We start from the raw sequence: 27756 nt of genomic DNA, 5'->3' as shown, positions 1-27756 counted from the left end.
GTCTCACCCAGAATCAAATGAAGTCCTAATTGTTTTATTGTTTTTAAGATTTACTTATTTATTTGAAAGTAGAATTGCAGAGAGGCAGAGGCAGAGAGAGAGGTCTTCCATCTGCTGGTTCACTCCCCAGATGGCTGCAGCAGCCGGAGCTGCACCCATCTGAAGCCAGGAGCCAGGAGCCTCTTCCAGGTCTCCCACGTGGGTGCAGGGGCCCAAGGACTTGGGCCATCTTCCACTGCTTTCCCAGGCCATAGCAGAGAGCAGGATCGGAAGTAGAGCAGCCGGGATTCGAACCGGTGCCCATATGGGATGCTGGCACTGCAGGCTGCAGCTTTACCTGCTCCGCCACAGCGCTGGCCCCCCAATCGTTTTACAACTGAGGCTCCAGCGAGGAGAATGGTTCCTGTCCCTCTTACCAGCACAGGGCATTAGGAGGCACTGCAGAGTAATCGTGAGCACCAGAAGCCCTCTGACTCTGGGGAGAGGATAAATCATCCACTTGGCCAGCGAAGGAACACGGCTGCTTCCTGTTGGAGAGATAAACCTGACTCATTCCAGACAGACTGGGAACCAGGAACTCTGAATCCTGCTGCTGCTCTGCCAGTGAGATGCCCCGTGACCAAGGGCAGAGCTCCGTCCTCTCTGGGCTCCTACCCTGCACCTGCTAACAGAGAAGGTCAGGCTGCCTGGCTACTAAGGTCCTTCAGCTGCAGTATCTCGTCAGTTTATGAAATCCTGAGTCCTCCTTCCACATAGCACTAACAAGGAAAAGAAGAAAAGACTTGTGTGTTTTCCAGGTTCTTACAAGGGTCCCCGTGACAGTGCCCATTGCCCTTGTGATAAGGGGGCAATATACTCAGGTGTGCGTATCCACGGATGTATTCACTGCTTATCTTCACATTATGGTGACCAATCCCCCAGCTTTACACTCATCCATTAGCTGCTGCTCTTTTATCTTCCCCAAGCAGACTCAGCAATGAGCAACTGTACAGCCAGATATCAGTTCTCACCTGGAACGTCCACCAGTGGGGTTCACCTGGAAGTCCTGAGCTGCGGAACCCTCCATTTTAATTCAGAAAAGCCTTTTTAATTAAGGACACTCACTATATCAACAGCCTTCCTTTACTTTTTTTTTTTTTAAGATTTATTTATTTATTGGAAAGGCAGAGTTACAGAGAGGCATAGGTAGAGGGAGAGCAGTCCATCCAATGGTTTACTCCCCAGATGGCTGCAGCAGCCAGAGCTGCGCCAATCTGAAGCCAGGAGCTTCTTCCGGGTCTCCTACGTGGGTGCAGGGGCCCAAGAACTTGGGCCATCTTCCACTGCTTTCCCAGGCCATAGCAGAGAGCTGGATTGGAAGAGGGGCAGCTGGGACTAGAACGGGCGCCCATGTGAATGCTGGCACCACAGGAGGAGGCTTAGCCCATCACGCCACAGGGCTGGGCCTCCTCCTTTACTCTTAAACCTTGTGAAGGACTCAGATCCTCTAGTTACCTTTGGAGACCAAGCAAAACACCAAAATAACAGCAAGACTGATGATGAGCTTCAGAGAAACAACGCAATGCTCCCCCTGGGTAGGGGTATTCCAGAAAAACAGGTACAGGAGAAAAAAGTGTGCCTCTTACAGGCTGTGTGACCCAGGGACCTCAGTTTCTTCATCTGTAAAATGGATAACACCAAAACCTCCAAGAAAATCCACATGAAGTACATGGCCTAACAAGAGCTTGATAAATGTTAGATACAAAAACATTCACATACACATAGCAGAGACTCCCATGCACTCCTGCAGACCCTCATGCGGGTCCCTGTCCACGTGCACAGATGCACACCACCCTGAAAGACAGGCAGGAGGACTGCAATGAATGTGTTCCTAGCCCAGGGCCCACCCCATTAAGGAACAGCGGTTTTGCACAAGGGTATGGATGTACTGATTCTCAGAACAGTGGCAATGGTAGAAGTCGCCAGGGCTGGCAGTCCTCAGAGAGGGGGCCCTGCACCAGCATCATCGGCACATTCCAGACCCTCATTAAACCTGTTTTCTCCTCTTTAAAATCAGGATAGTCTCTCTGTAGGGACTTCCTTTAATTTTTTTTTGTCTATGAATTTTACCTCAAAAAGACCAGGCAGTGGTTGGAATTTGGTTCATGGGCCATTTGCTGACCCCTGACCACGATCAACTTCAATTCTTTGCTTAAATTAGTTCCTGGCAAACTCTTTAACCTTGACTCAAATACTTAGAAGTCACGCACTACCCCCCAAAGCACTCTGATTCCCTCATGGACAGACCCTGATTCCACCTGGAGTGTTTTCACTTATGAATCCAAAATCTCTCGCAGTGGCTTCTACGCAGAGAGAATCCGCTTATGATCACCTGCTTCCCAGCAGGACTCCAGGGTACAGTGATTAAACCGTGAGTTCGCTCTGAAGACACAGGAAAGGAAAACGTGCTTCTGTGCTAAAGCACCAGCAGAGAGAATCTCCCACAGATGGTGCAGGACAGCACAGGACAGGCTGCACCCACCCCCAGTACACCAGCAACTACAGCACCGTGATGACAGATTTTTATTAAATGGAAGACACGGGAGATGGGGCAAGAAGTGGCAAGCACAGCCACGGGAGAGCAGGCATTCCTGGCTATGGGAACCGGAAGTTATGAAATCTAGGATTAGGTTCTCCTGCTTAGCTCTGACACTCAGGAAGGTCCTCTCTGTGGCACTCGCTCTCACCAGCGCTGGCATGAACGCATGTGTGCTAGTTCAGTTTGGCCAATAGTTCTTCCAGTTCAGGCCGGGCTTTGAACCGTCCTTTGAAGTCTTCTTCGGTGTGCTGGAGAGAGAGGAAAATCAGGAGGAAGTACTGCAGGGCTTTTCATTACCCAGACACGCACAGCACTGAAAGAGGGCCCATCAGCCGGCTCTGTGGAGAATGATACGGCCTAGACTTACTGAGCACCTGCTGTGTGCCAGACTTGTATTAGGTCCCAGGGATTCAAAGTTGAATCAGACTTAATAACCCTTGAGGCAGACATATAAGTAACTGATGTAAAAATGTTGTAAATACTACACCAGCAGCATTTAAGAGAAAGAGAGAATGTCAAAATTACCCTTCTGATAGGCGCTTTTCTGTGACTGGAATATTAAGTCCACCTGCTCAGCACGCTCTCTCCCTGCGTGCAGACCTGTGGGACACTAAACGTGCCCTGGGCACAGGGGAGCTGCATGAAGCAGGACGCCCCGCTGAGATGACCGCAAGGATCTGGGTCACAGGAAGGGTCATCTGGGCAAGCGCCCCGCACACCAGCACGTGACGTGAAGTTCTCTGCATTCCACCAGTTTTCCATGCCTGACCAAACATCCTTCCTGAGTGTGCCCAGTCAGGCTACCGGCAGGCCTTGAAGGACACTTTGGTGTTTGTGTACATAATCTTAAACCAGGTTCTCTGTGCTACACAACTGCCTGAAAGGGGAGAATCTGGGAGTGCCATGGGCTCACCGCTGACACCAGGACGCCGTGACAGTGCACAGCCCCTGATGTCTACAGAGCGGCAGCTCTGAGGCCTTGGCGGAGCCAGAATGTTGACCACGGCTCCAGCAGCCTGCACACCTTTCCTGATCATTGTGTGGCCTTAATTATCCACATTTCTGTTGTGACCAAAGCCGCAGTCCAGATGTTTTTACCCTAATTTTGAGCATAAGGAGGCCACCAGGGGGCCACTTTCCAAGCTAGCACCTACCTCCCTCACTGACAGTCTGACTCCTTCAGGAAGATTACTCTGGATTATTTCCAAGAAAATCTCTGCAAACGTAGCACTCAAACCGCTGATCTGCAAAATCAAAGAAGAATTGCACTGAAAGCCAGGTGATCAGGCGGACTTGGCACAAACTCAAATGCTGGTCAGCTCCAGTGTGCAAACCAGGAGGGCCCAAGGGTGGACGAGGAACACCCGGAGCTGATTCTGAGCCTGGCCTTTGCAGGATTTCCTTTGCCATTTGATCGTAGAGATGGCCACTGCCAGTATCTGCTCCTGTAGGCAATGGAGGTCATAACTGGACCAAGAGGTTATCAAGCCCAGGCTGATTTTCTGATTCATCTCAGTGCTTATCCACATAGACCAAGACCTGACTGCTGTCAGATCCTGTCCTGAGAGACCCAAATATGTGGTAGATGGGGGTGCAGGAGGATTCAAGGACCTGCAAGAAAAATACCTACACAGTTCAGCTAAGGTCAAATAAAACTTCTAGAGGAGGTGACATCTGGGTGGAATCTTGGAGAAAAACTGGATTAAACTGGAAGAGGTCAATATAATGTGGAAAGTTTTCAGGCAGAGAAAACAGTTCAATAAAATGGGAGAAGGGGAGAGCGAGTATTTTGGTGTAGTGGGTTAAGCCACCATTAGGATGCCTATATCCCAAACTGGAGTCCCTGGTTCAGGTTCCTTCCAATCAGTTTCCTGCTGATGCACCTGAGAGGAAGCAGATGATGGCTCAAGTATGTGGGCTCCTGCACCCACATGGGAGACCCTGATGGGGTTCCTAGGTCCTGGCTTCAGCCTGGTCCAACCCCAACATTGTGGGCATTTGGGGAGTGAACCAGCAGATGGAAGATCTCTCTCCATTTTTTCCTCTCTCTCTCTCTCTCTGCCTTTCAAGTAAATAAATTTTTTTTTAAGATTTATTTATTTATTTGAAAGTCAGAGTTACACAGAGAGAGGAGAGGCACAGAGAGAGAGAGGAAGAGAGGTCTTCCATCTGCTGGTTCACTCCCCAATTGGCCACACGGCTGGAGCTGCACCAATCTGAAGCCAAGAGCCAGGAGCTTCCTCTGGGTCTCCCATGCGGGTGCAGGGGCCCAAGGACTTGGGCCATCTTCTACTGCTTTTTCAGGCCACAGCAGAGAGATGGATCAGAAGTGGAGCAGCCGCGACTCGAACCGGTGCCCATATGGGATGCCAGCATTACAGGCAGCAGCTTCACCTGCTATACCACAGCACTGGCCCCAATAATTTTTTTTTTAATAATAAAATGAGGAGGCATAACAATGTTAGAGAATTAAAACCAGCTCATGTATGCCTGGAGTGAATGGGATGTGAAGAGGAAAAGCAGGAGCCAGGAACTGCTAACCTACAGTTCACCTGACTGCTAATCTGCAGTTCAGACTTTACCCTATGGGCCTCAGTGGCATGTCAGATCTGTCATAAAAAGTATCACAAATAATAATACATGCCTGGTAATATTAAAGAATCAAAGATTTTAAGTACTTCAGTTTTTTAACTTAGCATACTTAAATTTAAGGTGTTACTACCTTATTCTTCTAATTACCTTGTGATATGTTTCTTGAATGGATCAAAAGGGGGGGATGCCTATACAATGGAATATTATTTGGCAATAAAAAATAATTAAGTATTGATGCATGCTATAACATGGATGGATTTTGAAAACATTATGCTAAAGAAACCAGATGTGGGATATAGTGACACAGCTGGTTAAGTCACTGCTTGTGACGCCAGCATCCTATATTGGAGGGCTAGATTAGGTCTCTGCCACTCTACTTATGATCCAGCTTCTTGCTAATGTGCCTGGGAAAGCAGCAAATTATGGCCCAAGTACTTGGCCACTGCTACCCATGTGAGAGACCAGGATAGAATTCCTGGCTTGGCCCAGCCCCAGCTGCTTCCAAATAAATAAATAAATCTTAAAGATAAAAAAAGAGAGCCGGCACTGTGGAATAGTAGGTTAAGCCTTTGCTTGCAGTGCCGACATCCCATATGGGCGCTGGTTTGAGTCCTGGCTGTTCCTCATCCTATCCAGCTCCTTGCTGATGGCCTGGGAAAGCAGTGGAAGATGGCCCAAGTGCTTGGACCCCTGCATCTGTGGGGCATCAAGTGCTGAAGTCCAGCAGATGACCAGGTATTAGGCTCGAAGGACTGGCAATACCCACATCTGGGGGTTATGTATATAATGGTGCTGAGACCAGAGGAATGAAGGAATTTGCTCCAGAGCAAGGCATTATAAAAGCAAGGATGGAGAGGTCAAAAACTGAATCCTGAGAACATTATTCCAAGGGCAGGAGAAAGGAAGAAAAGGGTATGGCAGAAGGGGAAAAAGCAGACAGAAAACCCAGGAGAGGCAAATAGATTTCAGTTCTCCCAGGCTGCCTACCTGAACCACTCGCTCATGTGTGGTAAGGACTGAGTCCACGAACATTTTGGTGCCTTGATCCTGCAGCTGCAACACCTCCATGGTTTTGGTGGGCATCGCGTAACTGTGGGAAGGAAAATCAGCTATTCAGAGGGTTCACTGGAGCCAGCAGCCCCACTCCAACGTGGCAGTGCGTGAGTACAGCGGCTGCCGCGTGCAGCAGCTCCTGGGATCTAGGGATGCTTACTTGCTGCCAGGAACAAAGTAACCAGACCCCCTCTCCCTTCTCCTGACGTCCTAGACTCCCTATGGACCAGGCCATGCTTAATGCCTGTGTGTCCCCAGCCATGCTTAACACAATGCTCAGAATGCAGCATGGTGATTCAAAACCATTTGCTGCTACTGAAGAACATCCATTTCTGAGAGAATGGAGCGCTCACTGGGTACGCCTGGGAGGCCTGCCTTGTGCTGCTTCTGTCCTGGAGAAATAAGGCATGAAACCCAGGGTTCTAGAACGGAATTTCGTGACCTCAGCACTAATGAAATTGTAAACCAGGCCGGCGCCGCGGCTCACTAGGCTAATCCTCCGCCTAGCGGCGCCGGCACACCGGGTTCTAGTCCCGGTCGGGGCGCCGGATTCTGTCCCCGTTGCCCCTCTTCCAGGCCAGCCCTCTGCTGTGGCCAGGGAGTGCAGTGGAGGATGGCCCAAGTCCTTGGGTCCTGCACCTCATGGGAGACCAGGAGAAGCACCTGGCTCCTGCCATCGGATCACTGCAGTGCGCCGGCCGCAGCGCGCAGGCCGCGGCGGCCATTGGAGGGTGAATCAACGGCAGAGGAAGACCTTTCTCTCTGTCTCTCTCTCTCACTGTCCACTCTGCCTGTCAAAAAATTAAAAAAAAAATTTGTAAACCAGGTATTTCTTTGTTCTGGGGCTGGCCTATATATCATTATCTGTATCCACTGGATGACAACAGTATATATAAGTCATAAGTCAGATTTTCTCCAGACATGAGTAAATGTCGATGGGCAGCCTCTCCTGGGCTGAGAGTCACTGTTGCAGAGTCCGTGTTCATGCCAGTCAGCTTTGGCAGGTCCACATGCAGCAGGGGACAGAACACCGGCCTCGGAGTCAATGTCGTCCTGCCACTTACTAGCAGCATTCACTTCAGTAAATCACTTCCCTTCCTGGCCTCAGTTTCTTCACGTGTGAATGGGATTAGAACCTGGGACTGTATCAATAGATAACAGTGAGGACTGGGTGTAGAGATGAGACAGGACTGGACTAAAGCTACACAGAAATATAATATTAGTGTAGGGGCTGGCACTGTGGCATAGCAGGTAAAGCTGCCACCAGCAGTACTAGACTCCCATATGGGTGCCAGTTTGAGTCCTGGTTGCTCTACTTCCAATCTGGCTCTCTCCTGTGACCTAGGAAGGCAGCAGAGGATGGCCTAAGTCCTTGGGCCCCTGCACCCACGTGAGAGACCCAGAGGAAGCTCCTGGCTCCTGGCTTCAGATTGGTGCAGCTCTGGTTGTTGCAGCCACCTGGGTAGTGAACCAGTGGATAGAAGACCTCTCTCTCTCTCTCTCTCTCTCTCTCTCTCTGTGCTTCTGCCTCTGCCTCTCTGTAACTCTGCCTTTCAATTAAATAAATAAATCTTTAAAAAGAATTAGTGTCAGGTTCATCTTATCAAAGAGTCCATCAAACTGAAAATATGAAATATTAATAATGATGGTAGGACTGAATTTTCAAGCCTCACAAAGTTTCATCACTTAATAGTGAGGGGCAAGGCCCTCTACAGATAAAGTCTACAAAGGTAAGTTTAATGTAATAGAAAATAGATTAGAAACAGTACACTCTTGGATTTAAATATTGGCTCCATCATTTATTTATTTATTACCTACTTGAATTTGGACAAATTAGCTATTTAAGCTTCTTTAGCTTTTTTTAAAAAAAGATTTATTTATTTATTTGAAAGTCAGAGTTACATACAGAGAGAGGAGAGGCAGAGAGAGAGAGGTTTTCCATCTGATGGTTCAGTCCCCAGTTGGTCACAACGGCCCAAGCTGCGCTGATCCAAATCCAGGAGCCAGGAGCTTCTTCCGGGTCTCCCATGCAGGTGCATGGGCCCAAGCACTTGGGCCATCTTGTACTGCTTTCCCAGGCCATAGCAGAGATCTGGATTGGAAGTGGAGCAGCTGGATCTCTAACCGGCACCCATATGGGATGCCAGCGCTTCAGGCCAGGGTGTTAACCTGCTGTGCCACAGCGTCTGCCCCAGCTTCTTTAGCTTTAAAATGAGAATAATAATTTTGTACATACTTCATAGTGCTGATGCAATGATTAACTGAAATTACATAAGTAATTCTCCTGGCATGGTGCATCCACAAATGTCAGCTCTCTTGTTCCTGGAAGCAGTTGGTAGACACTGATTTTGCCATCTCTCTCATGTAGCTACTCTAATATCCCCTCCCACTTTTCAGCACAAGCTCTTGATATTTTCTTCCAAATCAAATATTATAATAATTTCCCAATTTAAAAAACTAGGACACAATCACAGGCTTCTTATGGAAGATCAAATAAAATAACTAGGTAAAAGCTTTCAGGAAATCAAAAAGCACTCTAAAATGTTGCTTCCCCTAAATGTAAAAAGCATTGTAAGATGTCACAGATAGGACTGACTGACTGAACTAGGCGTGGTCAGCCTTTTCACTTTTTTTGGGTTTTACTCTTCCATACTTATTTTGGCAAGATTGCACTGATTTGCTTATTTACTCAGCCCTCCAACAAACATCTACTAACAGCCTCTCCTATCAGAGGCACTGCAGTGCGCAATATGCAGTCTTTAGGATGCTCACCGAGAGGAAGCACCTTGGAGAGACAAGGAGATACACAAACATCTGTACTACACAAAGACAGAAGCACTCATAGGTGTGTGCCAAGGACTGAGGATGAGGGAGAAAGAGCAGCAGGCTCAGGGAAGGCCTCCCTGGTGAGGGAAAGTCTTACCGCGATGTAAAGAATGAGCATAGGCACTGGCCTGGAGAGCATCCCCAGCCGGTACAGAAGTAGCTACACAGGGCAGGAGGCATGAGAAGCCTTCAAAGAGAACCAACAGAAAACCAGGAAATACCAGGCACTTTGGTTACACCAAGATTAAGCCCAGGCAGTTCAGTGCAGGACAGTCAATACAGCGGGGTGATGCAGGAAGACAGCCTATTAGAGTGGACTCCGTGGTCCCAAATACGCTCTTACCCCCACCTGCAAGCTAGCAGGATGAATTTTTTTTTTTTTTTTACATGTATTTGGGCTGGCGTTGTGGTCTAGTGGGTTAAGACGCACCTGTGAGGCCAGCATCCCATATGAGCACCAATTTGTGTCCTGACTGCTCCACTTCTGACCCGGCTCCCTGCTAAAGCACCTGGGAAAGCAACAGAAGATGGCCCACATGCTTGGGCCCCTGCACCCAGGCAGGAGGCACTGATGAAGCTCCTTGCTTCAGCTGGCCCAGCCCGGCTTTTGTGGCCATTTGGGGAGTGAAGCAGGGAGACATCTTCCATCTGCTGGTTTACTTCCCAAATGGCTGCAACACCCCGGGCTGGGCCAGCTGAAGGCAGGAGCCGGGAACTCTCTCCCTGGAATTCTTAGGCAGTTTCAGTTACAAGCCGAGTCACAGGTAAGTCAAAAGATCAGAAGTTTGTGTCAACTACGATGTTAAAAAAAAAAAAAAAAAAGGGAAGGGAATATGCATTTGTTAGTTATACTCTGGTCATCTCAAAGTACAACAGGCCTTGAAAAGACAGGAGTACAGGTGATTTTCTGCACTTTCCAAAACTCTGCCATAAGTATTACTTGGATGATCACACAGTAAAAACAGAGAAGAAACAAATGAATTTCTAGAGTCAACCTAACGTGATGAGGGCTGTCATGTCTGGGAAGTATCAGCTGGGAAGGGACAAAGTTCTGGGGGACTCAGAATCTGTGGATTTCACTTTGTGAAAGTTAGACCTCAGTTTTAAAAATTGTAAGTAGGTTAAAAAAAAATAGAAATTTCGTCTCACAGTCCACAGAGCACAGGAGCTGGGTCAGCTTGCCTGATCTCCCCAGGCAGCTGCTCAGCGAGGGGTGGGTGCAGGCAGATTAAAGAACTTGCAGGAGAGGGCTCTGCCCGCTCTCCTGTGTGAGCTGCAGCTGCAGCAAAGCAGACCCTCTCCAGAACAAAAGCCAGCACACCTCTCTCTAGCCCAACTCCAACACAAGGTCACAGTTCATCCCTTCCACCACCGCCACTCCTAGGAGAAAAATAGATCAAGATGAAATGAAGAGCAGAAGGAGAGAATTTCATGTCTGAAAAGCTGGGCAGAAGAATGTCTAACAACACAATAGTCTGGAAACCTCAATCAGCACAAGCGCAAGGAAGTGAGCTGCTAAAAACAAACAGCTTTCTGTGCTCTGGGCTATTTGAAGCAAAGAAGCAGAAAAAAGGCATAAAGCAGCATACCTATCATTCATTCTGCTGTTCTGGGAACCACGCCTGTGCCTGTTAGAACTCCACCCACGTGGCAGGAATTTGGTGCAGTGGTGAAGACACAGCTTGGGACACCTGGATCCCACAGCAGAGTGCCTGGGTTTGAGTCCTGGCTCTGCTCTTGATTCCAGCTTCCTGCCAGTGTGCACTCTGGGAGTCAGCAGGTGAGGGTTCAAGTGTCACCCACGTGGGAGAACTGGATTGAGTTCAGGCTCCTAGTGTGCCATCTGTTGTGGGCATTTGGGGAGGAAATCAACAGATGAACAATCTGTCTCTCTGCTTCAAATAAATTAAAAAGAAATCAATAGGCCGGCGCCATGGCTCAATAGGCTAATCCTCTGCCTGTGGCGCTGGCACACCGGGTTCTAGTCCCGGCTGGGGCGCCGGATTCTGTCCCAGTTGCTCCTCTTCTAGTCCAGCTCTCTGCTGTGGCCCGGGAAGGCAGCAGATGGCCCAGGTGCTTGGGCCCTGCACCCCATGGGAGACCAGGAGAAGCACCTGGCTCCTGGCTTTGGATCAGCGCTGTGCGCCGGCTGCAGCGCACTGGCCACGATGGCCATTGGGGGGTGAACCAACAGAAAAGGAAGATCTCTCTCTCTCTCTCTCACTGTCCACTCTGCCTGTCAATAAATAAATAAATAAATAAATAATTAAACATTTTAGAAAGAACTCAATCCTAATCAATAAACACTTATTCAGTGCCTACAGCATATCAGTACTAGACCAGGCCTTAGGGTCAGACCACTAGTGAAGACAGACACAATCCTTGTCTTAAAAAGCTTGAAGTCTACTAGGAAAGACCAGTGACAATCAAGTGATTAAAAGGTAAAGAACGCACATATGAAGGACAAGTCATATCCCTTTTACTTCTCCTATGTAAATAACAAAGGAGCCCAATGAAATGAGTCTCTAAAGAAGTAACATTCAAGATGATGCAGAAGGAAAAAGCGGGGGTCAGGTGAAGGGGGAAGGGTCAGCTAAGCTTTAGAGAGCACATGCAAGGTCCTGAAATGGAGAGAGACAAAAGTAAAGCCTGTGTAGTTGGAAGGGAGAAGAGGGGCACGAAGTGTGAGCGAAGGCAAGAGAGGCCAGCCCAGGCCGTGGTGCACCCAGCATCATGATCCTAAGGGCGTGGGGAGCCATGGAAGGGTCTTAGCAGGGGAGTGACATCATCATACTTCCAGTTTAGAAGATCACCACTTAGTGCAGAAGCACTTGGAAGAATTGAAAATTGGAGGAAAAAGAGCAGGTTCAAATCCAGACCTTGCCACTTGCTAAATCTCTGTGGGAAAGCTTCCACTGTATTAATAATAATAGCAGCCAACAGCTGCATGTGGTTCTAAGTGCTTTCAAGGCATTTTCACGATAGCCTTTTTAGACAGGTTCTTTCATTAACCCATTTTACAGATGAGGAAACCAAGGCACAGAGAGGGGTAAGGAGACTGCCCAGTGTCGCACAGTAAGGAATGCAGCAGAGGACGAGAACAGGGCAGGCAGCCTGGCTCCCGGTTGATGCTTTGACCCACTAAGCACAAGCTGCTTGCATGGAGCTTCCTCAGAGCCTTGCTGGTAGCAGTGCTCGGCAAATGTCACTGCCTTTCTGCCTCACTCCGGTGCAGCCTGGGCTTGTCACAGCCAGGTTTTCAAAACAGCCTCTTTAAAAGGAGTCCTGAAATTTTAAAACACAGACCCAGGGAACTGATCCACTGTAGGTATGACAGTGACATTTAATGCCTCTTTGCCACCACATCCTCTGAAAAGCTACCCTGCCAGCTGACAAAAAGGTCCTCATTAATTATTAAAAACAATCAACACTATTCAGAACGTTTCCTAAGTGCCAGTGTCTGTGCTAAGTGTTGTTAAATACTATCTTAATTACTGTTTGGAACTCAAAGAAATAAAAAAACTCTCATCCTCATTACATAGATGAAGAAACTGAAGTTCAGAATTTCCCAAGGTCATGTTGCTAAGAACTGATAGAGCCATACCTGAACACTGGCAGCTTGATTCTAGTTTGAATTCTTGACCCCTTGTGATTCCAGGTGGGCTTGAAGGCAGCCGATAGTATGAAAACTGCCATGAGCCCACCATGAGACAAGAAGCATGCACCAGTCAGTAAATGCACTGTTTAATTCAGCAACTTTTCTTCTATCAGTAAGAAAGACTTTGTCGATGAAGGGAGCAAAGTATGAATCCTGGTCTGTTCTCAGGGCAGTACTAGGAGAGGCACTGCCCTAAACCACTGTGCTAATCTGGCTGCTTGAACTGACACTGCAGCTTATCCTCACCTACGACCTTCCACAGTGTGATAAGCACATCTCTCAGACTGCATGTGCCTGCGTGTGCGTGTGCACTGTGCGTATGGGTATACTCCCTGAAATCAGGGACATTTCATCTTAGGATCTTCTAGTCGGAATAACTAGTTCAGTACCTACCACATGGCTTGATCAACAGTTTCTGGATTAATTAATCAAAAGCACTTGCATTACATTTTAGGCAATGTGCACTACATGACTGGGTTCTACAGTCACATTCGATAACCTGGCACCCTGCAAAATGACTGAATGTCTCCCATTGGCAGGCCATGTGCTAGCTGCAAAAGAAACAAAGGACAGGGGCCGGTGTTATGTAGTAGTGGATGAAGCCACAGCCTGCAATGCCAGCATCCCATACTGGTGCCAGTTCACGGCCCAGCTGCCCCACTTCTGATCCATCTCTCTGCTAATGGCCTGGGAAAAGCAGAAGAAGGCGGCCCATGTGCATGGGCCCCTGCAATGCACATGGGAGCCCCAGTTGAAGCTCCTGGCTTTGGCTTGGCCCAGTCCTGGCTGTTCTGCCACTTGAGAAGTGAACCAGTGGATGGAAGATTTTCTCTCTCTCTCTCTTTCAAATGAAGAAATATTAAAAGAGAGAGAGAAACAAGAACACAATCACTACCTAGAAGGAAGGCACATAGGGCAGACTTTCGGCCTAGCAGTTAAGACACTGCTCAGAATGCCCACGCCCCCTATCTGGGCTCCTAGGCTCAAGTACTGACAGCTTCCACCTGCAGCTTTCAGCTAATGTGCAATCTATGAGGCAGCAGGTGACGGCTCAGGTATTTGGGTGTCACTGCCACCCATATGGGAGACCTGGATTAAGTTCCTGGCTCCAGGCTTTGGCCTAGCCCTGACTGTTGTGGGCCTTTGGGGGGTGAACCAGCAGATGAAAGATCTCTTTCTGTTTGTCTGTCTCTTTCAGTGTGTGTGTGTGTGTGCCTGCCTTTCAAATAAATAAAAATAATTTTAAAAAATATAAGAAGGAATGCACAGGTAGAGAGAAGGGGACTGACACGTGCCTACCTCACTGCAGCCCAGAGCACTAAGTGACATGAGAGAGGTGTGTGTCAAGTGTCGAAAGAGCAACCAACTCTCTGGGGCATCATGAAAAGATAGGCACATTTTTAGGCTTAAAAGAACTGTCAGCTGTGAGGGCTAAATTCACAACTTATTATCAAATCTTCTAAAGAGTACTTTTAGCAAGTTATACTCTAAGTTATAAAGGTTTAAAAGTTCAAATTTGTTTTAAGTGCTTAAAATAAGACTATATAATTAAAAATACTGGAGTCAAGCAGAACTGGGTTTAAACTCAGACAGCTTACTGGTAATGTGATTTTTGGTCTTTCTGAGGCTTGGTTTCTTCACCTGTAAAATGGGAATGGACTACTATCAAATGAGTAAGAAAGCATAATCTTTCCATGTCTACATACTATGCTGTGTGCTACCTTGCACACTATGGTAACCTAAACTATTATTTATTAATTTATTAAATATATTTCTTTTAAAATCAACTCATTCTTTTTTATAACTACTTTTTAAAAAGATTTATTTATTTATTTATTTGAAAGGCAGAGTTACAGAGAGGCAGAGAGAGAGAGAGAGAGAGAGATCTTCCATCCACCGGTTCACTCCTCACATGGCTGCAACAGCTGGAGCTGTGTCAATCCAAAATCAGGAGCCAGGAGCTTCTTCCAGGGCTCCCATGTGGGAGCAGGGGCCCAGGAACTTGAGCCATCTTCTGCTTTCCCAGGCCATAGCAAACAGCTGGATCAGAAGTGGAGCAGCTGGGACTTGAACCTGCGCCCATATGGAATGCTGGCACTGCAGGCAGCAGCTTTACCTCCTATGAAACAGCGCCGGCCCCAAATCAACTCATTCTTCAAAAATTAATTTTAAAGGAAACTTGAGATGGAGAACAATTTGGAACTCTTATACACTGCTGATGAGAAAGTAAAATGGTACAACACTTGGGAAAACAGTCTGGCAGCTTCCTTTAAATTCAAACATATACTACTCTCACCATTTGACCCAACAGTCACACTCCTAAAGAAATGAGGAACCTGGGGCTGGCACTGTGGCGCAGCGAGTTAAAACCCCAGCTGCTCCACTTCTGATCCAGCTCTCTGCTATGGCCTGGGAAAGCAGTGGAAGATGGCCCAAGTCCCTGGGCCCCTGTACCCACGTGGGAGACCCACAAGAAGCTCCTGGCTCCTGGCTTTGGATCAGCTCAGTTCTGGCCATTGCTGTCATCTGGGGACTGAACTGGCAGATGGAAAACCTCTCTCTCTCTCTGGCTCTACTTCTCTCTGTAACTAACTGTCTTTCAACTAAATAAATTAAATCTTTAAAAGAAATGAGGGACTGGCATTGTGGCATAGCAGGTAAAGCCATTGCCTGCAATGCCAGCATCCCATATGGGCACCAGTTCATGTCCTAGCTGTTCCACTTCCTATCTGGCTCCCTGCTAATGGCCTGGGAAAAGTAGCAGAAGACAGTCCAAGGCCTCTGCCACGCATGTGGGAGACCTGGATGAAGCTCCTGGCTCCTGGCTTCAGCCTGGTTATTATTGCCACTTAAGGAAAGTGGATGGAAATTTGCCTTTTCTTTCTATCCCTCTCTGTAATGCTTTCAAATAAATAATTAATTAATCAAATCTTTTTTTAAAAAGTAGAAATGAAATGACATGAAAACTTATGTTCTCTCAAAAATCTGTATGTATTTACAGCGACTTTATTCATAACTGCCAAGTGGCGACAGCACAGACCTCCTTCGATGGGGAGTGGATAAACTGCAGTAAGTCCCTCAGCCAGGTGCTGCTTGGCAACCACAAGGAACAAACCACCCAGTGCAGTGACAGGAAAGGACCAACACATTAGGCTAAGTGGAGAGCCCGACTACAGAGAAAAAATATGGTATGACTCCATGGACATGACATTCTGGAAAAGGCAAAACCAGAGACACAGAATACATCAGTGGTTACCAAGGGCCGAGAGTGGCAGGAGGGAACACCTTGGGGTGATGGGAATGCTCTATGTCTGGATTCTAACAGGATCTACTCTACGGTGTACATTTGTCACAGCTCACAGAACTGCTCACTACCAGACAGAATTGTGCTGTCAGTTACACCTCAAACCCCTGACTTTATATCATGACTATAAGTGGAGAAACAGTATCAGCTGCCACCAGTAGAAGGTAAATTAAAATAAGAACAATGAAAACAAAATAACATTATAAAATTGCAGCTACATCCTAGTGCTCACCCAAGGTCCCCTCTCTGTTAGGAAGATTAGGAAGTAGCAGAGCAGTGTTAAGGTCATACCAGCACCACTCTGGGAATTTCTCCTTGACATAATTAGGTTGAATGAAAAGTAAAAAGGGAAGATATTTCTAGTCATGTGATTTACTGTTGTTTAAGGCAAACCACAGAACCCCCTATTCCGTCTGAAACACTGGGATATGTAAAGCGCCACCCTGCAGCAGGCAGATACTAGATGTCAGTCCCTCTCTGCCAGTTTCCAACAGCCCTAAAAGTACCTGAAAAGCAGAGCTGGCAAAGACTACCTAAATGGATGGGGAGCAACACTGTGTTAATGGATCACAACGCTTAATAGATACAGTTTGATTTCAGTTCTCCCTAAGTTGATCCACAAATTCAATACAATCCCAACAAAAGCCATCAGACTCTTCTGTAGAAATAAGCTAATTCTGGGACCGGCATTGTGGTATAGCAGGTAAAGCCTCCACCTATGACGCCAGCATCCTACAAGTGTTTGGGCCCCTGCCACCCCTGTAGGAAACCTGGAAGAAGCTCCTGGCTCTTGGCTTCAGCCTGGCCCAGCCCAAGCCATTGTGGCCATCTGGGGAATGAACCAGTGGATGGAAGACCTCTTTGTCTCTTTCTCTCTCTATCTCTGACTTTCAAATAAAATAAATGAATCTTTTAGAAAAGCCAGAATACTTTGGATAAAGAACAAAGTTCAAGTTTCAGTAATCCAGCTACAGTAATCAGTGCAGTGTGGTATTGACATAAAGGAAGATAAATAGATCAAGATAACAGAATACAGTCCAAGAAACCGACCCACATATGTGTGGTTACTGGCTATCAGCAAAGGTACTAACCTAATTCAGTGGACAAAGGAAATATTTTCAACAAATAGTGCTGGAATAATTAAGTAACCATATTGGGGGGGTGGATTTTCACCAAATCTCAGGTTACAAAATAATTCAAAGTAGATCACAGATCATAAAACCATAGAACTTACAGGAGAATCTCTTTGTGACCATGAATTAGCAAAGATTTCTTAACTATGACACCAAAAGTACAAACCATAAAAGAAGAATATTGATTAATCAACTTCCTTAAATTTTAAAAATTTTGCCTTCAAAAGACACACTGTTGAAAAGACAAGTGGAGGCAGGGGCCAGCCTCAGAAGATGGCAGAAGAGCATTTCTAATACATATAACCAAATTCTCTCTCTGCATTCTCAGTTACCAGGTATCTTTTTTGCTGCAGGCAAAACAATGTGATACAGCTGACATTTTATGAATGTAAAATCATCAAAAAAATCTCATTAGGAATGAAGATGGCAAAAATATATCATTTGTACAAGAAAAAAAAACAGGATGAAAAAGCATGTAAATGAAAGATAAACAAACTTGGAGCTGGAACTGTGGTGTGGAGCATAAAGCTGCCACCTGCAGTGCCGGCATCCCATATGGATGCCGGTTCAAGTCCCAGCTGCTCCTCTTCTGATCCAGCTCTCTGCTGTGGCCTGGGAAAGCAGTGGAAGATGGCCCAAATTCTTGGGTCCCTGCACCCACGTGGGAGACCTGGAAGAAGCTCCTGACTCCTGGCTTCAGATTGTCCCAGCTCTGGCCATTCCAGCTACTTGGGGAGTGAACCAGTGGATGGAAGACCTCTCTCTCTAACTGCGTCTGCCTCTTTGTAACTCTGCCTTTCAAATAAATAATTAAATATTTAAAAAAAGAAAAGAAACATCACCTGCAGACAGAACTATGCATTTCAACCTTTCTTAAAAAAAAAAAAATGAAAAGAAAGATATACCAACTAAGTTACAGATCATAAAATTGCCGGAAAGCAATTTTCCCCTTGATTGATGTATATATACACACACATATATTACTGCTCTCTGATGGTTTCACCTGTAAATCAGTTACAAACCTTTATGCATTTGACTTAAACTCTAAGATATATGTGTACCATATTAAAAAAGTTTGATTAATATTTTAAGAAGACAACAAGGTAAATCTAGACTAAGATAAAGTATTTGCAAAACACATAACTAAAAAGGAACTGTTATCTAAAAATACATAAAGGGGGCACATGTTTGGCCTCGTGATTAAGACCACATCTGGTATCAGAGTGGGTTCACTTCCTAGCTCCAGCTCCTGATTCCAGCTTCCTGCCAATGTAGACTCTGGGAGGCAGTAGCAATGGCTTATGTAGTTAGGTTCCTGCCTCCCACACAGGAGACCTGGATTTGAGGTCCTGGCTGCTCAGCCTGCCTCAACCCTGCACTGTTGTAGACATCTGGGGAGTAAACCAGAGAATAGGAGCTCTGTTAGCCTGTCTGCCTGTCTGTCTCTCTAATAATTAAGTAAATGAATAAAATAGATTTAAAGACAGATGTTATCAAAGAAGATATACAGATAGCAAAAAAAAAAAAAGCACATGAAAAGATGTTCAACATTGCTTATCAAGGAAATAAAAATTCAAACCACTAAGGGATCACTAAATACTTATTAAATAGCTTTTAAAAACTTAACCGTTACCAACTACTAACCAGGATGAGGAGTTACTGCAACTCTTAAATATTGCAGGTGGGAACACAAAATGGTAAAGACATTTAGAAAACATTTGGCAGTTTCCTGAAAGGTAAACATAAACTGCCGGTGCCGCAGGTAGAGGATTAGCATAGTGAGCCACGGCGCCGGCACCCTGGGTTCTAGTCCCAGTTCGGGCGCCGGATTCTGTCCCGGTTGCTCCTCTTCCAGGCCAGCTCTCTGCTGTGGCCCAGGAAGGCAGTGGAGGATGGCCCAAGTGCTTGGGCCCTGCACCCCATGGGAGACCAGGATAAGCATCTGGCTCCTGGCTTCGGATCGGCACAGCGCGCCAGCCATAGCAACCATTTGGGGGGTGAAGCAACGGAAAATGGAAGACCTTTTTCTCTGTCTCTCTCTCTCACTGTCTAACTCTGCCTTTAAAAAAAAAAAAAAAAAAAAAAAAAAAAGGTAAACATAAACTGACTATACAATCCAGGAATCCCAGGCCTAGGTAATTAACCAAGAGAGAAATGTATGTCCACAGAAAATTCATATAAAAATGCTAACTGCAGCTTTATTCATGATCACTAATAAACTGGAATCAGCCCCAGTACACACCAGCTGATGAATGGATAAGCCAAGTAAGGTGTAATCATTCAATGGGATACTGTCTAGCAATAATATGCTTAGAAAAATCTGTACACCCACATTCATGGCAGCATTATTCACAACAGCTAAAATGTGGGTGCAACCCAAGTGGCTCTCAATCAATGAATGGATAACCAAACTGCAAGTTATACATACAATGGAATACTATTCAGCCTTAAAAGGAAGGAAATTCTGACACATGCGACAGCACGGATAAACCTTGGGGACATTATGCTAAGTGAAATAAGACATTCATGAAAGGACAAATAATGTGTGCTTCCATTTACATGAAGTAGAAAAGTCACAGAGACAGAAGACTGGCCAGTGATGGGGAGGAATGGGAGTTACTATCCCCTAACAGGTTCAGAATTTGTTTTACAACATAAAAAGGGTTATGGAGACAGATGGTGGTGATAGTTGTACAACATTATGAGTGTTTGGTATCACTGACTTGTACCTGTTTTTATTTTTAATTTTTATTTATTTTCGAAAGGCAAAGAGACAGAGATCTTTCATTTGCTGCTTCACTGCCCAAATGCCAAAATAGCCGGGACTGAGCTAAGCTGACACCAAGAACCCAGAACTCAATCTGAGTCTCCTAGATGGGTGACAGGGAACCAAGTACTTGAGCCATCACCTACTGTCTCTCAGGTGCACATTAGCAAGAAGATACAAGTGGAGCCAGAACTGGAACACAGGTACTTAATATGGGACACAAGTGTCCCAAATAGCAGCTTAAACACTGTGCCAAACACTTGACTCTGAACTATACTTTTTGGGTCTGTTTTGAAAGACTTTTTTAGATGGATTTTTTAAAAAAGATTTATTTATTTGTTTTTAAAGTCAGATTTACAGAAAGAGAGAGAGAGAAAGAGAGAGAGAGAGATCTTCCATCTGCTGGTTTATTCCATATGGCTACAATGGCCAGCACTAGGCTAGGCCAAAGTCAGAAGTTTCAAACAGGTCTCCCACATGGGTGGCAGAGACCCAAACACTTGGGCCATCTTCTGCTGCTTTTTGCCCAGCCATTAAGAGGGAGCTGGATTGGAAGTGGAGCAGCTGGGACATGAACTGGCACCCATATGGGATGTCAGCACTGCAGGCAGTGACTTCACCCTCTATGCCACAAAGCTGGCCCCACAGATAGAATTTTTTTTAATTAATAATAATTAGGGCTGGCACTGTGGCATAGTAGGCTAAGCCTCCGCCTGTGGTGCTGGCATCCCATTGGACACCGGTTCGTGTCCCAGCTGCTCCTCTTCCAATCCAACTCTCTGCTTATGGCCTGGAAAAGCCCTAGAAGATGGCCCAAGTGCTTGGGCTCCTGTGCCCATGTGTAGGACATGGAGGAAGCTCCTGGCTCCTGGCTTCAGATCAGCTAAGCTCTGGCTGTCGCGATCATTTGGGGAATGAACCAGCAGATAGAAGACCTTTCTCTTAATAAAAATATAACAACAACAACAAAAACAATAATTGTACATATATATGGGCTAGAGTATGACAAATCAATACATCTCCAGGGTGTACTCATCAAAGCAGAAATCAACATTTCCCCTTCTTCAACATTACTTTACGACTGGAGCCTTGGATCTCCTTTCTTCTATTTGCTCATGAATTATATGACAGGTTATTGTGAACTACTGTCACCCCACTATGCTGTGTAACACTAAGAACTTAGTCCTTCGATGTAACTGATTTGACACTCATTACCTAAATTCCTTTCATCCCCCCTTTTCCCCTCCTATTCTCTGGTAATTACTCTTTTGAGTTCAGATTGAGTTTTGGTTTTGCTTCCACATATGAGCGAGAACCTGGACTTGTCTTCCTGTGCCTGGCTTATTTCACATAATGAGATGACCTCCAGTTCCATACACTTCCTTGCAAATGACAGGATTTCATTCTTTTCTATGGCTGTGTAACATTCCCTTGTGTACATACACCACATTTTCTTTATTCATTCATTTGATAGACACCTTGGTTGATTCCATATTGTGGCTGCTATGAACAGTGCTGCAATACACAGGGCAGAACAGGTATCTCTTTCGTATAGTGACTTCATATCTTTTGGTTATGTACCCAGTAACGGGACTGGTAGATCAGAGGGTAGTTCTACTTCTAGCTTCTACAGCAATCTCAGTACTGTTTTCCTTACTGGCTGCACTGCTTTATATTCCCACCAACAATGGTTGACTTTTCTCTACATACTCACCAGCATGTACTACTTTCTTTTTATATTTATTTATATTTATATTTATTATTTTTGTCTTTTTATTATAGCTAGTATATTCAATTAATGGTGTTGGAAAAATTGGAGATTATCTATCTATAGATAAAATGAAATCAGATCCCTACCTCTTACCACATACAAAAATTAACTCAAGATGTATCAAAGACCTAAATTTAAGACCTGAAACTATGCAACTGATAGAAAAAGAACAGGAGAAATACTTCAAGACATTGGTATAGAAAAGGATTTTTTGGATAAGATCTCAAAAGGACAGACCATGAAAGCAAAACTAGACGAATGGGATTTTATCAAACTAAGAGACAAAGTTTTGCATAGCAAAGGAAACAAGAGAATGAGGAGACATCCCACAAAATGGCAGAAAATATTTACAAGCTACTTTTCCAACAAAGCATTAATATCCAGAATATATAAGAAACTAAAAACACTCAACAACAAAAAGCAACCAATTCAGTTAAGAAATGGGCAAAGGACCTGAACAGATATTTCTTAAAAAAATATAAATGACCAACAAATATATAAAAAAATGTCCAGTATCACTAACCACCAGGAAAATACAAATCAAAAGCACAATGAACTATACCTTTAAAAAAAAAAAGATCTATTCATTTATTTGAAAGGTAGAGTTACTGACACAGAGATCTTTCATCTATTGGTTCACTCCCCAGATGGCAGCACTGGCTGGAACTGGGCCATCTTGAAGCCAGGAACCAGGAGCCAGGAGCTTCCTTTGGGTCTTCCACATGGGTGCAGTGTTCCAAGTGCTTGGGCCATCTTTTGATGCTTTCTCAGGTGCATTAGTAGAGAGCTGGAATGGAATGGAGCAGCTGGGACTTGAATCAGCATCCATATGGGATGCCAGCATTGCAGCCAGTGGCTTTACCTGCTATGTCACAGTGCTGACCTCAAACTGTACCTTTTAAGGTAATAAAATATTTATTTTAAATAAATAAATATTTATTTTGAAAGCTAAGAGTTAGAGAGAGAGAGGGAAACAAAGAGAGAGAGAGAGAGATCTTCTATATGCTGGTTCACTCTTCAGATGGCAACAAAAGCAAGCACTGGGCCAGCCAAAGTCAGGAGCCAGGAGCTTCATCTAGGACTCTCATGTGGGTCACAGGGGCCCAAACACCTGGGCTACCTTATGCTGCTTTTCCCAAGCCATTACCAGGGAACTGGATGGGAAGTGAGCAGCTAGGACATTAACCATAAGGGATGCCAGCATTGCAGGCAGCAGCTTTATCAGCCCTAACACAATACCAGCCCTTGAACTGCACCTTTGTTGTTGTTTGTTTTTTAAAGATTTTACTTATGTATTTAAGAGGTAGAGTTACAAACAGAAAGAGCGAGAAACAGAGAAAGAGGTCTTCCATCTGCTGGTTCAATCCCCTAAATGACTGCAAAGGCTGGAGCTGGGCTAATCCAAAGCCAGGCACCAGCAGCTTCTTCTGGATCTCCCACGCAGGTGCAAGGGCCCAAGCACTTGGGCCATCTTCTACTGCCTTTCCCAGGCCATCAGCAGGGAGCTGGATAGGAAGAGGAGCAGCCAGGAAGCATACTGGTGCCCATATGGGATGTTGGCACTGCAGGCAGAAAGTTAGCCTTCTATGCCACAGCGCCAGCCCCTGAACTGTACCTTTCAAAATGGTTAGGGGGGCAGGCTTTTGGTCTGGCAGTTAGGATACCAGTTGTAATGTGTACATCTTATATCTCCCATTTTAGAGAACCTGGGTTCAAATCCTGTCTCCACTCCCAGCTCCAGCTTCCTGTTAATGTACAACCTAGCAGGCAGCAAATAATGGTTTGGGTTGCTGGATCCCTGACTCCCATGTGGGAGGGCTAGACTGGGTTCTGACCCCTGGCTGTAGCCTGATCCAGCCCTGGCTGTTGTGGGCATTTGGAGAGTAGACCAGCGAATGGGAGTTTCTGTCTCTTTCCCTCTATTTCTGTCTTCCAAATATTTAAATTATTTTTAGAAATGGTTAAGATGTGAGTTGGAAACATACCAGGGGATTCCAATTCAATCCCATCAAGGTGGCATGTGCCAATGCCATCTCACTATTCCAAGTGATCAATTTCAGTTCACAATTGATCATAATGAAAGGACTAAGAGTCAAAGGGAGCACATAAACAAGTCTAGTATCTGCTAACACTAACCGATAGAATAAATAAAGGGGAGAGTGATCCAACATGGGAAGTGAGATACTCAGCAGACTCATAGAATGGCGGATGTCCTAAATAGCACTCTGGCCTCAGAATCAGCCCTAAAGGCACTCAGATCTGGCTGAAAAGCCCATGAGAGTATTTCAGGCATGGAAAGCCAAGACACTCTGGCAAAAAGATCTCTGTGAGTGAGATCCCAGTGGAAAGAACAGGTCTTCAAAGAGGGAGGTGCCTTTCTCTGAAGGGAGGAGAGAACCTCCACTTTGACTATGACCTTGTCTAAACAAGATAAGAGTCAGAGAACTCAAGGGGCTTCCATAGCCTTGGAAACTCATGACTGGTGCATAGGGAGATTACTGATGCCATAAACAGGAGTGTCAATTTGTAAAGTCAACAACAGGAGTCACTGTGCACTTACTCCTCATGTAGGATCTCTGTCCTTAATGTGCTGTACACTGAGGCTTAATGCTATAACGAGTACTCAAACAGTATATTTCACTTTGTGTTTCTATGGGGGTGCAAACGATTGAAATCTTTACTTAATGTACACTAAACTGATCTTCTGTAAAAAAAAAAAAAAAAAAGAAATTATCAATTCCCAAGTTGACTCTCACTGGGATTAAACATGACAATAGGTCTGATCTGATTTCATCATCATTTAAAAAAAATCATCTATTATTTTTCACTTTATGTTTCTGTGTGGGAACAAACTGTTGAAATCCTTACTTAAGGTATACTAAGCTGATCTTCTGTATATTAAGATAATCGAAAATGAATCTTGATGTGAATGGAAGGGGAGAGGGAGTGGGAAAGGGGAGGGTGGTGGGTGGGAGGGACGGTATGGGGGGGAAAGCCATTGTAACCCATGAGTCGTACTTTGGAAATTTATACTCATTAAATAAAAGATAAAAAAAAAAATGTGAAGTTTTAAATTATGAGTATTTTGCTACGATAAAAGAAACTAATGAGCAAAAGCATGGCTGAAGCTCAAACGTACTGTAGTAAGGGAAGAGGCTGGTCATGGACCTCTACACACTGTGTGATTCCATTTCCCTGGCAGTCCAGAGACGCCAAAACAGGAACAGAAAATTGATTAGTGATTACTGGGGACCTAAGTTGAAAAGGGAGGAGACTGACTCTACCAGGGCACTAGGGAACTTTTTGGACTACTAGAACTGTTCTGTATGTGACAAAAACTATACATGTAAACAGAACGACTTTTACGCAAGCAAGTTATAGCTCCAAAATCTGACTTAACCAAAAAGCAGAGCCTGTGATCCACAACAAGAATATTCCACACAAAAGCATTCTCCATACCTTTCTTCAACCTTAATGGAGAGCTGGTTGCAGAGGTTGTGAATGTATCGGGCGTAACTTTCTGCCAGGGTCATGTCGTAGGCAGTGAGGTGAACGTTTAAAACCCCATATTCATAATCTGTCCCCAAATTGATGGGTCTCACTTCTACTTTTCCCCTCTTCTTCTTCGGCTGAACAGAAAGCAACAAGAGAAAGAAAATAAATCAAAATACTTGACACGAAATTCTAATTACATCATCTTCATATGCTAAAAAAGCAATCTTTCAAATAAACTCGTTCACAATTTCCTCAGGTTACCCCACCCGCAAACTGAAGTTCTCCAGGGGAGGAATGGGCCACGTCCCTTGCCAGTCTGCACTGTGCCGTGAGCCAGTGCTAGGAGACAGCATGCGTCTGCCACGGCTTTAACACAAACATGTAGTCACCTTATCATGAGGTTCCCACCCAGGGCCTTCTGTTTCTCAATTTGTAAACAGTGCTATGTTATATTAAACGATAAATTCCAAGTGGCCTAAGAGTCCCAAACCTTATATGCAAAATTTTACATGTACATTTGTCTAAGGAGAGAATCCGTAGCTTTCATCAGCTCAAAGAAATCAACCACAGAGTCTCAGCACTGGTTATCTTCCAGCCTCCCCAGCTCTGCAATTCTGCACTTCACCTATACAGTCTTCCCTTAAAATGTGAAATGATTTTATTTCTACTTTTCTCTTTTCCTGAAAATTTATTTATTTATTGGAAAGCAGAAAGTGGGAGCGAGAATGAGAGAGATGTTCCATCCACTTGTCCACTCTCCAAATGCATGCTATCACCAGGGCTGGGGCAGGCTGAAGCCAGGAGCCAGGAATGCCATCCACATCTCCCACAAGGGTGGCAAGGACCCAAATACTTGGGCATCATCAGCTGTTTTCTCAAGCACTTTAGCAGGAAGCTGGTTTAGAAGCACAGAGTAACCAGGACTAAAACTAGTACTCTGGGGACCAGCATTGTGGTTTAGTAGGTGGGTAAAGCCGCCAGCCTGCGATGCCAGCAACCCATGTGGGCAGTGGTCCATGTCTAGGCTGCTCCAGTTCTGATCCAGCTCCCTGCTAATGTCCTAAGTGCTTGGGCCCCCACACCCATGTGGGAGACCTGGAAGAAGCTCCTGGCTCCTGCTTTGGTCTGGCCCATCCCCAGCCGTTGGCAGCCATTTGGGGAGTGAACCAGTGGATGGAAGACCTTTCTCTCTGTCTCTCCCTCTGTCTGTAACTCTGCCTCTCAAATAAATAAAATAAATCTTTAAAAAATAAATAAATAAATAAAACCAGCACTCTGATATGGGATGCAGGCAACCAAGCAGCAGCTTGAACTGCTGAGTCATAACACCCACCCCTCTTTCTCTTTCATATTAAGTATTGCTTTGCTACATGTAACTTGTGTAAACTTCAGTAAAAAGCTACAATGAAGCCTTGGAAAAACATTTAACAGGACATAGATCAGGATGAAGAAACCTTTTCAACTGAAAGTAATCTTACCTAAATGCCTGTCAAGAAGGGGACTTGTGCCGGCGCCGTGGCTCAATAGGCTAATCCTCCACCTTGCGGCGCCGGCACACCGGGTTCTAGTCCCGGTCGGGGCGCCGGATTCTGTCCAGGTTGCCCCTCTTCCAGGCCAGCTCTCTGCTATGGCCAGGGAGTGCAGTGGAGGATGGCCCAGGTGCTTGGGCCCTGCACCCCATGGGAGACCAGGAAAAGCACCTGGATCCTGGCTCCTGCCATCGGATCAGCGCGGTGCGCCGGCTGCAGCGGCGGCCATTGGAGGGTGAACCAACGGCAAAGGAAGACCTTTCTCTCTCTGTCTCTCTCTCTCACTGTCCACTCTGCCTGTCAAAAAAAAAAAAAATCTCTCTCTTTCTCTCTCTCTTCTCTTCTCTCCTCTCCCTCCCTCTCTCTCTCTCTCTGTGACTCTGGCTTTCAAATTAATAAATAAATCTTAAAAAAAAAAAAAAAAAGAAGGGGACTTGTTAGACAAACAACTTATACAGCCATAAGAAGAGATAAAGAGGGGCCGGCGCTGTGGCATAGCAGGTGAAGCCACTGCCTGTGACGCTGGCATCTCATATGGGTGCCGGTTTATATTCCGGCTGCTCCACTCAGCTCCCTGCTAATAGCCTGGGAAAGGCAGTAGAGGATGGCCCAAGTGGTTGGGCCCGTGCCACCCATGTGGGAGACCAGGACGGAGTTTCAGGCTCCTGGCTTCAGCCTGGCCCACCCGTGGCCCTTGCAGCCATTTGCAGAGTGAATCTGTGGATGGAAGAGCATCTCTAACTCTGACTCTCAAGTAAATAAATATTTAAAAAGAAGGAGGAGGAGGAAGAGAAGGAGAAGAATTAAGAAATTTCTTTAGGTATTTATATATATATATATATGTATATATGCATTTTATCAATAATAAGGTCTTAAATGATAAAAGCAAACAGCTATTCAAAATATTGCCACATAAATCCAAAGAATGGATAGGAGGGACTAGTGGTGTTGTATGTTTGGTTACATACATATTTATTCTCTTGCATATCCAAAAAATACCTCTGGAAAGATGTACTAAAGTACTCATTTGGCTGCCCGTGAGGGAACTAG

At 45.4% G+C, this 27756-nt stretch overlaps 1 protein-coding gene across 1 annotated transcript in view; it reads right to left on the bottom strand.

Annotated features, from left to right (window-relative positions):
- Positions 1-2546: 2546 nt before the first annotated feature.
- Positions 2547-27756, bottom strand: part of MRPL48 (mitochondrial ribosomal protein L48) — a 76914-nt gene continuing 51704 nt past the window's right edge. Inside the window, exons 5-8 of the mRNA XM_008264199.4 lie at positions 25142-25311; positions 6158-6260; positions 3733-3822; positions 2547-2826 (exon numbers count right to left, since the gene is read on the bottom strand). Of these exons, the coding sequence (XP_008262421.1) occupies positions 2752-2826; positions 3733-3822; positions 6158-6260; positions 25142-25311 (438 nt within the window). The 3' untranslated portion in view covers positions 2547-2751. The remainder of the gene's footprint in view (positions 2827-3732; positions 3823-6157; positions 6261-25141; positions 25312-27756) is intronic.

This window comes from Oryctolagus cuniculus, chromosome 1, assembly GCF_964237555.1.
Source record: "Oryctolagus cuniculus chromosome 1, mOryCun1.1, whole genome shotgun sequence".
Lineage (NCBI taxonomy): Eukaryota > Metazoa > Chordata > Mammalia > Lagomorpha > Leporidae > Oryctolagus > Oryctolagus cuniculus.
The sequence above is the reverse complement of the archived record's forward strand: the minus strand, read 5'-3'. Positions and strand labels throughout refer to the sequence as shown.